At 37.7% G+C, this 17,553-nt stretch overlaps 1 protein-coding gene across 1 annotated transcript; it reads left to right on the top strand.

Annotated features, from left to right (window-relative positions):
* The first annotated feature begins 5,890 nt into the window (after positions 1-5,890).
* Positions 5,891-16,305, top strand: LOC149843885 (uncharacterized). Its single transcript, XM_090000136.1, has 2 exons — positions 5,891-6,068; positions 14,149-16,305. The coding sequence occupies exon 2, from the start codon at positions 14,173-14,175 to the stop codon at positions 16,156-16,158; it is 1,986 nt and encodes a 661-aa protein (XP_089856262.1). The 5' UTR covers positions 5,891-6,068; positions 14,149-14,172; the 3' UTR covers positions 16,159-16,305.
* The last annotated feature ends 1,248 nt before the right edge of the window (positions 16,306-17,553 follow it).

The following is a 17,553-nucleotide window of genomic DNA, read 5'->3' as shown; positions in this document are numbered from 1 at the left end:
CTATTGCTCTTAAGGTAAATTCTAAGAACTAGACTCTATAAGAGTTACTTGCTCAATTGAAAATAGAGCAATGACACATGAAACAAGATAAAAATGTGAATTGTTCATTACTAAAGATGCTCTAAGTGATTATGGATTGGTTAGGCATCCACTATTCAATAAAAAGCCACTTTAAATTTTTGATAAAATTGACAAGAAGGGTTTGATATTCTATAAGTCGCATGAAGTCGCCTCCCAAGAAAAATGATCCAAGTGTCAAAATTTTGGGTACTTCAAAAGGGATTGTCGGAGTTGCCAAAACAACAACATATACAACAAAAAATAACTGAAAAAAAGAAAGGCATGATATAATTTGTATGATATGGAGTGCTTATATGCAGACAAAGAGCTTGATGGATGGTGGTGGACTCAGAAGCTACACGCCACATTTCCAAGAGTAAAAAAGTCGTAGTGAAGATAAATAATACAAACTTGGCGAACATCATGTGTATATAAAAAACAACACCTACTCTGATATTATGGGTGTCGGGAGATATCAAATTGAAGTCTCATACAATAATATTTTGCTCACTATTGTATTGTTTGTTAGATCCAGGTATTGAATCTAAACATGGTCATTGGATCTAACAAAATAAAATTCAATGATTACCAAGGTAGTGGACCCTTGGTGTGCAGGGGGTGGTTATTGGAGAGTAGGGCATGATTCTCCATAAAGAGTGGTGAATCCCTTGCACTATGTAGATGAAAATATAAAAATAAAAAATATTAAAAGGGAGAGTTCTCTATAAAAGATATTGAGAGATTCATCACACAGGAAAAGGAGGGTGGGATAACTCAATGGCAGTGCATGTGATCTTCAAAAGGTTGAAGGTTTAACCCTTTATTCTAGTGCACATGCCCCACCATCCATTACCACACCCTACACCATATTCAAGAACCCAATTGGGATCTAATACTGTTTGTGTCATCCATGTGATAGAATCTTGTCCCTGCTCTAATTAATATGGGATTTGAGACTAGGTTCATTCCAAAAAGAGTGACTATTGGTAAGCATGGTTGGGTCAAATTTGAAGGTCACTTCAACCAGGACCATGGACTATTTAAACTTTATGCTTTTGATATTAGTAAAGATGCTTCCTCTCCTGCTTATAATAATAGTGTTTTTATTGTTAATGTAAATATTTGACATCAAATAATAAGACACATTAGCTTAAATAAAATGAAAAAACTTGTTAAACTAAGTTTATTACCAATTTTTAAAGAAATATCATTTCATATATCTAAATCGTGTATTCATGAAAAAATGATAAGAAAACTATTTCCAATTAAAGTAATTAGAGCATCTGAATTGGTATAGATCACTCATTCAGACATTTGTGCACCGTTTGAGATCCAAATCCTATAAAAAAATGCAATACTTCATAACTTTTGTTGATGATTTTTTGAGGTATAGTTACATATATCCTATATCACATAAGTTTGAAGCATTAGAGAAATTACTCAACATAAAAATATCAAAGTTATGAGGTTTGATCAAGAAGATGAATATACCTCAAATAAATTCTCTTTATATTGTAAGGTGCATGAAATTAAACCGTAAAAAATAATGTTTGAAATACCTCAACAAAATGGTATAACAACAAGATATAATAGAACTCTTCCAGACATGGTAAGATACATGTTGTCTTATTGTATATCCTTGAATTTTTGAAAACAAAAACAAGGGTTTAATTTCACGTAAACAATAGTTTTTAAAAATAAATGGGTCCAAAATCGGATCCGAATTTAGGATGATTGTGGGGTCTGTTCTATAAGAGTGCATGTTTTTTTTTCCTCTGTTGAGTAGATATCAATTGAACCAGGAACCTTCTGTCTTCGTTTTTGAGTGACAATATTGTGAAAGCTCATACCTCGTACACGATCCTATAAAAAAGGCGAGCTTAGTGGTGAGAGCCACCAAGACTCGAAGAAATATACAAAATCTTAAGGTTGTCAAAACTTAGAAAAACACATCAAATAAACAAAATAAACATAAAAACAAAGTGAATCTTACTTTGGGCTTAGGTGACTCTTTATAAGATTGACGAGCTCAAAATACGGGTGGCACTTTGGCCAGGCACGAGCTCTAAATTGGTGTTAGATTGAGGATCTGAGTCATAGACTAGACTCGATGTTGACTTGAACTAGGCTAGGTAGGCTAGGCTAGGTTCTTTAAGAAATTCAAGAGAATAAGAGTGTGTTAGGGAGATAAAGACTAGATCTCAAATAAGGGTGACCCTTTTATTATATTTTTTTTGGTAGATGTGGATACATTTTCTCCATATGCGGGTTCTAAAATAGATGGATAGTTCTTATTGAATGGATTTGAAATAAATGGCTAAAATTTGTCGAAAACATGTTTGCCTTGGATACAAGTTTTATTTTTGTAAAAGGAATTTATAAGGAATGATATTCATTTCTAAGTTTGGAAGACAAGTGATGCAGATAAGGGCAAGACACACTTTCTAAAAAATGGTCAGAATCTACTGTTGATAAATTGCTTTAATGACAAATTAATATATTATTAAACCATTTGGTGACGATAAATTATGAGGGTGACAAGCTCTTGACAGTAATCAAATATATTGTTAATGGATGTTGACGTCATGATTGCTTATGACGACAATTAAAAATAGTTGACGACAATTCAATATATGATAACAATAATTACAGATATGATAATGATAATTTAATATATGATAACGATAATTCAATATATGATAAAGACAATTAAACATCTCATTGTCATCCAAGAACTTGTTTTTATCATAACTTTTGATCATGATGTCTGTTTTACCTGATTTTTGGTACATTGAAAATATGAAAACCTCCTTGTTTAACTTTTTTATTATCAAAAACCTTAAAAATGTTATTTTGAAGGTAAAAAATTTGATTGAAGTTTGCTTTAGTGATGAAATTTAGAGATTTTGACATGAAAAATATTTTGGTCTAAAATGGGGTGTCTACAAAATGCCCTTATTTGTTGTTGAGATTGCGAAACTTGATCAATAATAAAGTAAACACACTAACTTTAAAAAGAGCAAAAGGTTGACCATAAGAAAGCATTTAAAGAGATCTTGATAAAGATAAAGACATCGACAACTTGATGGTGCAAGATGATAATTAAAGGCATGAAAGTAGCTAAATATGATGGTATCCCTATAATGTCTTCTTTATAAGCATAGAGGTCTAGCAAACCGAGGTTGGTCTGCAGTCTAGGCTAGTATATTGTTTCACATAAGGGCTTTCCCTTGGACTCAGTGATTGTGAGCAAGAAGTCTTACGTGAATGAGATTAAATAAAGACAAAATAAGTGCCTTGTCACTCGAAATCACATGAAAGGTGGCTGATGATTTTGACTAAGACAAACTTCATTTTAAAAAGACAAAGACAAAGATAAAGAAAAACTTTTGGGACAAAAGCATTGAAAATAAGATGAGATATTTTTGAACTTTTAAAAAAATAATGAATAATTCTGTTTAAGAAATGCACATTTTAAGTCACGGATTGAATTTAGGATGGTTTGTGTGCTTATTGAGGGCTCCCGATTGCTCCATTAATATGTGGAACGTCCTAAGGACCTAATGTCCATCTATTTAAAGGATAATTATAAAATAAGATTGGGCAGATTTTTTTTAATGAGACAATTGGGTTCTTAAGAACAATGTCAGTTGCAATAAATTTGGTTAGTGACATGCAAAAAAATGCATATGACATGACATAATGATGCATGATAAAATGTCTTGATTTGACCTATTTTGAGCAATAATTTTGTCTAACTTATGAAAGATTAATTATTTGAAAATACAATGCAGGAGATACCTAACCTTAGCTTGATTGAAGTTGATATTGTCATATTTGACAAAACAATTTATCATGACAAAATACATTTTTAGACGTTTTTCACTCTCTAGCTTAATGATCAGACATTTAAGGTGAAAAAGTCTTGCCGATGACTAACCATCAGTCTCAAGATAAAATAAGAATATTATTTTGTACGACGGTTTTCCCAGAGGAATAAGAATTAAGCTTCACAGTTCAAAACATGTTGAATTGGATAAACAATGTAAATGAATTGGCAAGTTTCTTCTTTTCTCTAAAAATTCTGTTATTTCTTTCATCCCAAACTCTCCACCAAGCTGGTATGAACCACCATCTCCAAACTTTCTTCTAATTGCTTGTGAACCTAAGAGGTAGGCCCAATTATCAATTACCTGAAGCAAGAGATCTAATTTGGCTCCATTTTAACATCCGACCCATGCAAGAAAAAAACAATCTTGAAAATAAAGGCAGAATCAAAGCAAATGCTCAGCAGTTTCAGCACTGTCTTCACATAAACAATATCTGTCAGCTAAATAAATTCCAATTTTCTGCAGGTAGTCGTTTGTGTTTATCTTCCCAGCTAGTAACACCCAAGCAAAAAACAACGCTCTAGGCTACAGTCCTCTGCACCACATAGTATACCATTTTTAAACCAGCCTTATTTTCATGAATTATAAGCCATTAATATTCATTGTTTCAAAAAGAGAATTGAATCATATGCTGTATTAGACATAATAAAATCTTCTTTTGTACTAAATAAACCATGTTAAACAAATTTTATGGTTAGATTTACCATTTGGTGACTAGATCTATGTAAACAAGATTGTGTACCATCGTATGATATCATGAAATAGAATCACCATATATTTTTCCTTTTAGATAGTATAATCAGTAATCAGCTAAAAAAACTTTGACTTTTACTGATTTTCCAGAATCAGTTTTTCAACCGAATCATTTCTCAAAATGACGATGAATTGATAAATTCAGAATTGAATTGAATCACTTTGAATAGGTATTTTTATTCTTTTAGGAAAAAACTAAAATAATAGTATGAAAATTCATAAATAAAAAAGATGGCTTATCAAACTGTAAAATATGCATTTAACGATTAAACAAGCAACACCCCATAAATAATATAATTATATAAAAGAAAAAAAAAGAAAAAAACAGATAGTATATTCTCAAGAAAATTGGTCAAGAACCAATTCAATTCAAGCCGACTGATTAAGTTAGAATTGGTTGATTCAGGCCAATTCCGTTTGATTCTGAGAACATTGAAGCAAACCATAAGATGATAACACCACACAACCCCAGCCCAGTTTGGTCATGCCAAGAGGCAACTGAGCTGTATTTGTGAATGAGTTAGGCCAGGTCAATGAAATATACCCAACCCATCCACATCTTTAGCTGTAGGATGCAAAGTTAATAACGAAAACACACAGTCTAGAGTTTGGCATAATCCATTAAAGGAATAGCCACCCCTAGATCTAAGCCAGATCCTCCAAATCTGCAGCGGACAGCAATCCTGAATCTAAATCTTGATCCAAACTTAGATCCAATGTGTAAATGATAGAACTAGATGCAATTAAAAAGTAAAAGATATCTGATTTGACAGGAACCAAATGTGGATTAAACAGAAAATACCAATATGAATTTGGATCACAATATGATAGTCTGATCATGTAAGTTCCGATCCCATCTGAATTTGCATTCAAAGCATAAGCTAATCGGATACACACTACGTTTACCCAAAGCTGGACCTTGTTGGTTCTATAATTGGATCCGGATTCGGATGTAAGATACTGAGACAGAACCCGGATCCGATGTGTATCTTTTCTTAAGAAATCGGTTTAATTGGATACGGGGTAGTTCGGATATCCGACCCAAAACCGAACCGCAGACGGGGATTCCTCGGTATATTCAAACGCCATGAGAGGGGCAAGTTTTCCAAACGAGGCGGACCCCAATGCCCATCTCAATTTAGTTAATTCACCGGAATTCAAACCCCGGTTAATTTGGACCTAATGTTAGCCGATGACACATAGACGGAGAGAGAGAGAGAGAGAGAGAGAGACGAACGAGCAGGAAAACGAAGCGAGAGCAAACCCTAGAATTTTCGACTTGTCTCGATCGTTTGATCCGTCCGCCCCATACCTTCCCGTCGTTTCCTCTCGGCCTCTTCTTCCCCATATCTCGGATTTCTGGAGGTACGCCGTCCGTCGTTGGTTCTCCTTCTCCCGTCTCTGGTTTTCATTTCGCGGATCTGCTTCGTTTTTTCCTTTCTTCAGGATTTCGATGGGATTTGGGGATTCTATAGTGTTTTGTTTCGTTCTCAGTGGTTGTGGTGATCCTGGGGAGGATTTCAACTCCTGAATTGTTAGGGTTTATGCGGTCGCATTTCGGGATCTTTTCGGTTTCAATTTTTTTTCACGATCTGGGTTTGTATTTGACTTTTGAATCGTTGCACCGGGAGAAGAACAAACGCCCGCAGCAGTAGGATTGTAGGAAGCGTGGTTCCGTGTTTCCTATTCGCTAGGAAGGGCTTCAAATAGTTATGTTGGTTAGCAAGGGCGGGAAGTGTTGCAGGATATGAGATTTGTTGTCTGAATGCAAACGATTTAGGGCTTCGAATCCGTGGTGCGAAGAATGCCTGCATGTTGTCTTCCCCAATAGTCAGAAATTATGTGGGGTAACTGCAAGATGGTGTATTCGCGATGAATTGTGTTTCTCATGGTCGCTGGTCGGGTTCGCATTGCGCGGAATTAGATGTCGCTCATTCGGGTGCGAGTTGTCTAGTAGGGGAATATGGTAATTTGGAGTGATTTCAGAAATTTATGGAGGTGTGCTCTGGTCGTCCTCATGATAAGAAAAATTTGGTTTAAGTGCACGCCTAATGAGAAACTTCTAATTATGTAACTGGTAGGGGATCGAACCGTTGGGTGATTAAGGAGCCACTAAGTCTACATTTCACGAGTCATCTCTATTTGTCGCAAAATGAAAACTATATTGTACTGGTTTGATGAATTTCCGGTGTGTATATATATATATATATATATATATCCTTTTTGAGCCTGGTAAGTGAGAGCAAGATCTGTTGTAGTTCTTCGAAAGAGGGAGATCTTATCAACTTTAAGGAAATAGATGCACTTACTCAATTATCTAGTTGAGTATACATCCGTTTTTTTTTTACAATTTCAAACTATACTCCTTGAATTTACATACTTATTTTTTTTGTGGATGGGTTTCAGTTCAGTGGAAAGCATTTCTCGAGCCTTCTTTTCTATTTTTCTTACTTTTCTAGTTATTCTGCTGTTACATTCTGTTGGGTATGTGTTTCTTATTTTTTGAAACTTCCTTATTTGTTGAATGCATTACACTGTTGAATTGATATTGCTATTTTATATGGTCAGAAACGTTTGAGTGTATGTTATCTTAATTGTTCTCTATGCTTATATAAGTTGTTCCATTGTATTTCTTTTGCTCACCCACAAAAGCAAAAAATGTTTGTCTCACTATCACACTAGCCATTCAATTTTTTGTTTCTGTAAATGGCATTGGATTTGTTCCCCACAGTTTAGGTATAGACTCATGTTTATATCATGTTGATTGGAAATAGTATTCATTTTCATCTGCATTTCTTTTGAGCCTTCTCACTTTTTTTGGGCTATGCTAATATAAGCTTGTGGAACATTTTTTTTAATGCAAGTATTTGATTTTGTTCATTTTTTTTTCAGTTTCCTGTTCTACCTTGCAAATGCTAGTTTTTTATGTTTTGGAAATTATCAGCCTTAAATTTATAGGTCATGAAGTAATTCATTGAAAAGTTTGCTGATAAATAGATTTACATGTATTTATTTGTTGCTAGGAATTTACAGGAAAGCAGATATCTCCGGTAACATGTGTATTGTTCTTAGGTTCTGGGCTAGAGTTAAAAGTTAAAATAATGGTTGTAATCGTAGTTTGCAAATGTTTCTTCTTATTTGCTAATGAAGTCCTGTAACTTGTATCTCTATTTGAGTTAACAGATGTTGGTCAGTTGTTGTTGTTGTTGTCATCATGTGGTTTCTATGAGGCCATTGTTAAACATTTGTGTTGTGGTCCTCTCTGGGTTATTTGTTGCTGAGCACAATTGGTTTAGTAATTACATCGGGTTCAATTTGGATGTTGTTACAGAGGAACATCTTCTGATGTAGATGTTTGGGGTTTTGGGACATGCCTGACTTAATGGTCTTGCAAGTACAAGGTAACCTAAAGTCTTGGAGCGGCGTCTGTCTCAAGATGATGTATTCATCTAATAACAGATTGAATTTGGCTTAAATGGTCTTGCAAATTCAAAATAAATTCAGGTTGATGTAGAATAGGAGACTAAGTGCGGACAATCAGTAGTGGGTTTGAATAGGAAAAGTGACTTGCAAAAGATGGAGTTGGAAAAAGTAAAAGGGAAGCTTCGTTTTAGTAGGCTCTTGTGTCAAAGTATGCAATCCAAGACTTGACACATTTAAGCGGACAGTTTGGAACCACTAGCTCAAACATCTGATGGGAAAGTTTGTGTTCTGGAAGTTGATATATTCAGCAACCCCTCAGACATGTGTTTTTCTCTTGTTGACTTAGGGTTTGCATATGAGACCACTGTGTTCTCATTTATTAGATGTTGAGAGTGGACGATGTCAAGATTCACTTCCAGTTTTGTCTAGCATAAATAATCATGTAAGCACTGAACTATACGTTGGTCTGACATTGGAGGAATTTTAAGGCCGCCTTTGATCAGAATTGAGGGAGAAAAAGATTAGTTTTACTTTTTCCTATTCTTTTTTATTTTTTTTTGGGGGGGGGGTTCAAGGCTGTGTGGGAGTTTTCCAAAGTTTCTGATATGGTGTGGATGTTAAAGAAGTGTTTGTGAAATCCAAGACATGTAGTGCTTGTAGATGCTTGTGTCTTACCTTATGTGAGTTGGTGGTATGATTGCTGAATCCTATTACAAGATTCATAGGATCTGATATAGGAAATGTAGTTTTGCAATATATTTATTCTGTTTTATTATGCTGTCAGTGTCATGATGTGTCATATCTAGGTCGTAGCCCTGTCTAGAGGACCAACATTTGGTTCCATTTCCCTGTCTAATGTTTGTTGAACATCTCTTTCTAGGATGATTAATGAAGTGAGTGTGGACATTGTTTAGGACCTTAGGTGCATTTGGCATTATACCAGCTGACACTTTGAGATACCCCTAAGCCATCAAGGAATGTTACTGTATTTTATCTAGGATCAAGTTCAAATAGATTCAGGCTGGTATATTGTATGTTAAATGGAGACTGAAGTATCCAAAACTGTAATCATGTTTTGTGGAATGAATGTATCCTCTTGCCTTTGCACTCTGTAGCTACTGGTCTTTAGCTTAAAGTTGGTGCACAGAGATTTTGAGGTAATATCACAAAAGATTAGTTAAGTGTGTGCACAGCGTTGAAGGTTTTAAAACTTTGGAATACTTGTTGGATCATTCATTTTGATATTCTGCTATTATTTAATTATGGTTTTGAGAGGTGAACTTTTGTTAGCAATAATTTCAAAGTCCTCTGAAAAAAGTTAGTCATAATGTCAAGGTGGTTGTATTATTCATGGTGTACAATCTGGTCACAGTTTCTTTCAGTTGGTCCTATTCTTGAATATCTCGAGAATTCTTACTCTCTGAAGATTGCAGGCCTGCTATTAATAGCCTAGTGCAAAACTTTTTCTCACTTGACTAGGTTGATAACATTTTATGGGAACTTAATGCACATGGCAGTAGCTAGCAGGTAGTTATTCGAAATGTTGGGATTTCAATGTCTAAACATTCTGCCAAGGTAGTCTATTTTCAGTGAATATTGTTTCTCCGTTTGTAATAATGTTGGGTATCATGTAAAAGAGCATGTGTATTCTCATGAGTGATTCAGAAGGGAGATCCTTTGCATGTGTTGTTGATTTAGTTTGGTTGACTTTTGTATTCCACCTCAGGTCCAGTCAGAGATATCTCATTTGATGTTTGGAGACCGGTTTGCATTGATAAGATGAAGGGCGGTTTGAGGTCAAACTTTAGGTTATTATGTGTTCCATGTCAGGTGTGACTGGAAGTATATAATTTGGTGTTCAAAAATCAATTTTTAAGAGCTCCGGAAGGCACTATATGAGGTCAAAACTTTGATGGTCACTAAAGGAAATAATCTTGTGAATTACTGGTAAACTTTGTTAGTCATTAAACCAAGGTTGTAAGTATCATATCGTTACCTGTATTGTTCGGGCCCAAATTAAGACTGTATCATATCATAAAATATTTTGATTTTTTAATAATAAAAGAAGAAAAATCAGAAATAATTAGCAAAAAATTGAAAAAATAATATTACATAAAACAATGATGAATTGCACAAAATACAACCACAAAATCACATATGAAGCATTTATGTCTCTATGAGCTGTATAAGACATCATCAAACATTAACTATCTCACAAAAATAATGCAAAATATTAAATATGTTGCAATTAAAAATATGCCCCAAGACTCATACTTTCATATTGCATAAACAAAAGTATTATGAGTCTATGACAATAGTTACACTCGATTTTCAATTGGTTTCCACTCATTACTTGAGTGCCCCATTGCCATAACGGATCATTTGATGCCATCTTTGTTGGAGTATGAAGTCTCATTTTTACCTTGATATAAATCTTTATTTTTTGCCTTTGGAGAGTAGCTTTGTAAATTTACTCATAATAAAGATTTTTTACCTTAACCCATTTTTGTGAGTGAAAAAATGCACTTTTTTACCTTAACCCACTTATTTGGGTGAAAAAACGGTGTATATGCACTTCTAATGGCCTCTAGACAAATGAAAAAGTCTGCCTTCAAAAGGTATTTAAAACCCAAAATGAAAAAAAGTAATTTTTGGCCTTCGTACAATACGACATGATAAGGGGTGTATTGTACGATACACCTGATATGGGTACGATACGCACGTATCAAGATACGAGTGTAACATATCACAAAACTCAAAAAGTAATGATACGTACCGTACCATACAATATGGTACAATACAACACTGCATCAAACTACAACCCAAAAAGTATTGGTGGTTACTTTAGGAATTAATGATGGCATTCTCCATTGGTTGTTTGTCAATGATAGTACCTGATCAGTTTGTGGCTTTTAGACCGGACTTGACCTGTCCAAGTTTTGGTGATTTTGGCACCAATTTTGATGAATAGATCACAAGCTGTTATCCAAACTCATAAAGTTGGTGAAGTTGCAACCACTGTATGTGCCTATGTTCGAAAATCACTGATATTTGATAAATCATGTATCTTATCACAAATTTTTTGAAGGCCGCAACCTATTTTGGATTGTCATGTTGTTAACTTGTTATCGTGATATTATTGTGACAAAAAAGTTTAATGGTATTTATTATATTACTTATGTTTTTCTTTGCACTTTTGTATATCTTATATATTTTTAATAGTTTTATTTAATTTTTTTTAAATATCACAAGATTTTCCTTCACCAGGATCTGTGACATTGTCAACCAAAACAGTAGTAGCCACTGCGTTAACCATAAACAGAAATGCCAGAACAGTAGTAACCAAACCAGAGATTCACATAGCATGGTAACAAGAAGAGACAAAAATAATTCAGTAAAGAAAAATCCAGCTCTCTTCAATACTACCAGGTGTGAGGGCAAGAACAAACCGGGGAGCTTCGTAAGAAGCAATCAGGCATCAAGTGTGCAGGTGTGAAATAATCTTGGATTGTGTCTTGTCTTGTGTAGACGTCATCAACTGTATGTTCATGTTATTGTATTAATTTATGTTTTTACTAGTTTTGTGTTACATTTTTCGACAACTTATTGAGAGATATAGAGAGAGGAACAAAGATTTGCATATGGTTTTTATTGATTTGGAGAAGGCATACGATAGAGTACCTAAGGATGTTCTCTGGTGGACAGTGATGAAGAAAGGTGTTTCTCTCAAGTACATTAGTATAATTAAAGATATGTATGAAGGAGTAGTAACCAATGTCCACACCAGAGTTACCGGAAGCGCCTAGGTAAAAGGGGAAGCGCGAAACGTCGCGCTTCCGAAGCGCGAGGGGAAGCGTCCCCCCTTTTTGGGAAGTGCTCTTCCCCCACGCTTCCCTCGCGCTTCTCCCACGCTTCCGGTTCGCTTCCTAGGTCGCTTCCGGTTCGCTTCCTAGGTCGCTTCCGAGACCGTTCAGAATTTTCTTCTAAGTAGTCCCACGCTTTCCCGCTTCCTAAATTTTTGAAAGTGCCTCATTTCCCGCTCCCGCTTCCCGTATCGCTTCCCGCTCCTGTTTCCTCGACTGGTAACTCTGGTCCACACTTATGGAGGGGTGACAACCAATTTTCCTACAACGGTTGGGTTATATTAAGGATCTGCATTAAGCCCTTTCCTATTTGCTATAGTGTTAGATGAGCTTACGAGATCAATTCAAGAAAATGTGCCGTGGTGTATGTTGTTTGTTGATGATATTGTTTTGATTGATGAGTCTAGAGCTGGGGTTAATGCTAAGTTAGAATTATGGAGACAGACATTGGAAGTAAGAGGTTTTAAGTTGAGTAAGAGTAAGACAGAATATATGGAATATCGGTTTAGTAAGCAATGAAGTAGTGATGGGAGTGTAGTGAAGCTTGGTGAGCAAGAAATACCTGTGGATGACTATTTCAAATATTTGGGATCTATCATTCAAAAGTATGGAGAAATTGATGATGTAAATCATCGGATAAAGGTTGGGTGGATGAAATGAAAAAGTGCAACTGGAGTGTTGTGCGATCATAGAATGCCATTGCGGTTGAAGGGAAAGTTTTATAGGACGACAATTAGGCCCGCTTTACTATATGGTACGGAATGTTGGGATGCCAAGAGACATCATATTCAAAAAATGAGTGTAGCTGAGATGCGTATGCTTAGATGGATGTGTGGAAATACAATAAAAGATAAGATTCAAAACGAGGAAATACGTAAGAAGGTAAGTGTTGCATCCATTGAAAATAAGATGAGAGAGAATCATTTACGGTGGTTTGGACATATTCGGCGAAGGCCTAATGATGCTACAGTTAGAAGGATGGAGAAATGAGAAAATATATTAGTTAAAAGAGGTCGGGGTAGGCCTAAGAAGACTTGGATGGGGATGATATGAAAGTATATGAATGCTTTGAGCCTCACCGAGGACATGGCATTGGATAGAAATGATTGGAGAAGAAGGATTCATGTGGAAGACCCATAATGATTTTCTTTTTTGGTTCATATCGCCGACCCCAATTGTTTTGGGATGAAGGCGTAGTTGTTGTTGTTGTTTGTTTGTTTGTTGTGTTATATTTTTTGAGGCAGCACCTCACCATTCATTTTCATCTGTAGCTTTTCTGACTTGGAAAAGGTAAAAAGTAGCAGGAGAAACTGGTACCCTATGCGTGTGTTTGACTCACTGGACAAACACCACCTGGACACACCAGGTGGTGTTTTTCGAGGACCTGTGAGTCATACCCTGGCACAGGTGCAATAAGCACCCTTTTAAAGTATAAAGGGGGGGAACTGCAGGGACCACATTGTCTCCGCGTATCAAACGCATGGCAGTGCCATGGCAGGGACTTATCTGTCCCCACAATTCAAACACACTCTATACTCAGAATTGTCCAATCCTGGTTTGATTCAGAATACTTGCCTTTTACATCTATTGTAGTGATTGCTTCCTAGATATTACCGAGACACTGGGATTTAATTCCACAGTAGGCTATGAAAAGTAAATCATCTGATTACCTGCTGAATCTCTTGGGTTATAACCTGGTTCGCGGAAATTTAAGATTAACTGTTATCCTTGGAAATCAGAAATCCTGCTTTGTGGATGGGGATTGTAGATTGTTTTTTCTCTTTCAAACAAACGGTGTGCTCATTGGTATGCTGAGATCAAACAATAGATACCTTATCTTGGGCATTGATTGTGATACACATTTATGACTTCTAAAAACCAACCCCTATTTTGCACATTCGTTTTAGCACTATGTTAATATCGATGACAGAGGTTGTGACATGTACGGTGGGGGTTTAGATTTGATAGACTTGACACACTGGACTTAACTGTTATATACTAACATCTTCATAGGGAATTTGGTCTCTGACTCTATTGGTCGATAACCTCTTGGCTTGTTTGAACTCACGAAAGTCACCCCTGTTTCTGCATGCATCCTTCTCATGCAGTTCGATGCTTGTAAGCTTTATTCATGCTTTCATATTGCTCATGTCTTGCAGGTTATTTTCTATTAAGATATCAACATGTCGCCTGCATCTAGATCCAAGTCAAAGGAGAAGTCCTCTGCAAAGGCATCGAAGGAGCAGAAAACTCCTTCAAAACTGATAACTGGGAATGCTGGGGCTGGTACTCCAGCAAATGCCTACAACCCAGTCTCTGGAACATTTCATACACTTGAAACATTACCCGCCATGTCTGCTTCTTCCCCTAATGGGCGTTTCAGAACTATTGATGAAACTGATGATCATTCTGGAAGCTCGCTTGGAACTGCTGCAGAATATGACTGTATGTCCAACAATGACAGCTGCTCTGGGGAGTCAGAAGACCAAAAGGATAAGATCCCTGTCCCTCTCCGCCAAGAACCTCTCCCTGCTTCTGCATCCTCTGGAAATGAGAAGCGGGACAAAATCCGTCAGAAGAATGAGCGGAAGCACCAAAGGCAGAAGGAACGGCGTGCACAAGAGCTCCATGACCGCTGCACTGGTCTTCTAATGTCGTGGAAATTGGAATCTCTTTCCCAGCAACTTGTGGCTATGGGTTTCTCCTCTGATCGGGCAACCATAGCACTTATCCTCAATGAGGGCCGAGTTGAGGAATCTGTTGCATGGCTGTTTGAGGCTGGTGAGGAGGCACGGGCTGCTGAGGAAAAAGTGGGCACAAGGAGTAACCTCAAGATAGACATTACCGAAGAGCTTGCTCGCATGGCAGAGATGGAAATCAGGTTCAAGAGTACACGGCAGGAGGTTGAACGTGCTGTTGTTATCTGTGAGGGAGACCTTGAGAAGGTGTCGGAAGTCTTGAGGTCTCAAAAGCAGGAAGCAAACCCTTCAAAACCTGAAGAACCTACTGATCCACCTTCTAGTAGCAGCACCAGGCAAGCTGCTGCCGTGGCATCAACTGTTTCAAAGTCGCAGACTCTTGCCAAGGCTGCAACTGCCCCTCCTATTCAACCAAGACAAGATGAACGAGATTTCAACTATGCAAGAACAGTGACAGATACAAGCAATAGACATCTTGTAGCTGTCAGAAGAAGCCAAGGGAAGACAGAAGGGGCAAGGGCTCAACCACCGCCAATTATGGATAAAAAGTCATGGCCGAGTACCAGTGCAAGCCCTTCTGTGTCGTACTCTCTAGCTACAACGATGCCTGGGGTTTCATTGGCATCAAAAGTCATGCGGTCTGAGGCAAGGGGTGTGGCTGGGGGTAGTGAGAGCAAAACCGGGGCTCAGACGGTGACTGTCAGGGAGCCTGTCATTGTTATGCAGCGTCCGCAGTCTGTTAACTCGAAGCGACAATCAGCAACCAGTACTGGAGGTACCTCAGCAACAGTCGGTTGGAATACTAAGGATGTCGTCGGTGTGGAGCAAGTGAAGGTTATGAGTGGTAGTCCTCCGTCTGGGAACACAGTGGCCACGAGTACCTCTACATCTAATGCTGGTGCTGAATATCATCAGCAAGGTCAGTATCAGCCATTTATGCCTAGCCCAGTTGATTCAATTGCCACAAGTTGGAGTGCAGCAACTAGCATTTCCAGAGGGTTTGGTGGGGCAGCAGACCCACCATTATCTGCTGGAGGGGGATGGAACTCGTTGGGGTCGTCATTTTCTGTGCCTTCCACACTGGGTTTGTTCACTGGGTGGAGTTCATTAGGGCTGTCTGGTTCCTCTTTGTCGGCTTCAGCAGCAGATTGGAGTAGGGGCCAGTCAATGGCTGATTGTGACTACACAAACATTGACTGGAGTGTGACTCCATCATCCTGCATATCCCAGCCAGGTCAGTCAACACATGGTTTTACATCGCTTGGTTCAAGCGGTCGGGCTTATGAGTTGAGGTCAGCAACGAGTGATTCAAAGGTGAGGGGTAGTGTGGGTGGTCTCTTCATCTCTGGGTTGCAGGATAGTGGTGTTGCAACTGAAGGGTCTTCCATTTCACATGAATGGACGTCGCCGTTTGCTGGGAAAGATCTGTTTAGTCTGCCTAGGCAGTTCGTGACCTCTCCATCTCTTTAGGAAGAAGAAACGAGTGGAAAAAAGAAAACAGCGATTTCTGTGAAAAATGTGCTAGAAGCCGGACAGAATTATGGATTTGTTTGTTGATGGTGCTATTAAATGTTGCTGTTTGCTGCATAATGAGTTAGAAAATGAGATGCTTTGTGGTTTCTCTTGTTTTCCTTTCCTTTTTCCCTTTTTTTTCATCCCATTACGAACGACATGAAGTTTGATGTTCTGACTAAAGCTTGCCAGTTCCTTGCATAAGTGCGTCTAAAATCCATTTTATGAGAGGTATGGTCAATAAACTTAAGTCTGCAACTTGGGATACATTTGAGGGGGAATGGAGAATGAGAGTTGGGTTTTTCTGGCTCCATTCCCTCCTTGATCATTCTCAATTCTCCCAGTGAAGGAAGGCAACTTGAAGTTCCTTTATTCAGGCATTTCGCTGGCAGTTTATGACGTGGAAAGTCGACATTTTGGAGTGCCCACGTCAGAAATGGCAACTTTGGCAGTAAATTTCTTTGCTTTTCTAAAGTCCCCACAAATCGTTTATTTCCCTCTTCTATCAATTCTATAGATCCAAATGCATGGTGTTAAATGAGAACCTTGTTTGTGCTTAGGTTTCCATTTACCATCTCTGCTGCTTACCTGAAATTGGATGGGCTTGAATGTAGCAAGCAAGCTGCTATCCTGTGGTACATGTGAATGGGATTTGCTGCTGTTAAATAGTCCTTGCAATGGGTTCTCAGTTGCAATTTGTCTCTCGATAATCTTACTGTCCTGTCCTGCAATCTGGTAATACTTTCCTGGCAGGCTGGATTTGGGCTTGGCCTAGGTACACCAAAAGCCGTTCCCGTCTTTTAGGCTATATGGTTTTGTCCATTTTCCAAGTCTAGCCTATTTTCTTTTTTCTTTTTTGCTTGTCAGGCTGGGTTTTGGCTTGCCACATAGGTGGTAAGTGGGCATCTAAATCAACCATGATGTATGGATTTTCTAGTCCAATTCTCTTGGCAAGATCAAACAGGATAGAAGGTGAGTTTATTTTTACTTCAAACATGCAGTAGCATGGTACTCTCACCCAGGAGAAGTGTTTGGACTCGGGGAGTAGGAAAATCCTGGACAATCTAAAAAATCAAGAATGTAGGAGTGAAGCAGTGCAAGAGACTGCAAAGGACGGGGAAAACAAAATACCATTTGTTCTGCTGATTATTTTCGATCAGACTTATTGAACACTTAATAACAGAGCCTCTTGGGCGCTCTTATCTGCCAACTACAGAAATAGGTACGACGAGGATCCTTGTTTAAGGGTCTCTCTCTCTCTCTCTCTCCACGGGCGCTTTAGGTCATAGTCCCTCACATCTCATGGCACATGCAAAGATGGCAACCAGCTCAAGCAACCCATAATGCATCTAA

Source organism: Nuphar pumila, chromosome 3 (genome assembly GCF_984573655.1).
Source record: "Nuphar pumila chromosome 3, dmNupPumi1.hap1.1, whole genome shotgun sequence".
Classification (NCBI taxonomy): domain Eukaryota; kingdom Viridiplantae; phylum Streptophyta; class Magnoliopsida; order Nymphaeales; family Nymphaeaceae; genus Nuphar; species Nuphar pumila.
This window is presented reverse-complemented; position numbering and strand designations above follow the sequence as displayed.

Coding starts and splice junctions, on each gene's coding strand:
- LOC149843885 (XM_090000136.1), top strand. CDS start 14,173: ATGTCGCCTGCATCTAGATCCAAGTCAAAGGAGAAGTCCTCTGCAAAG.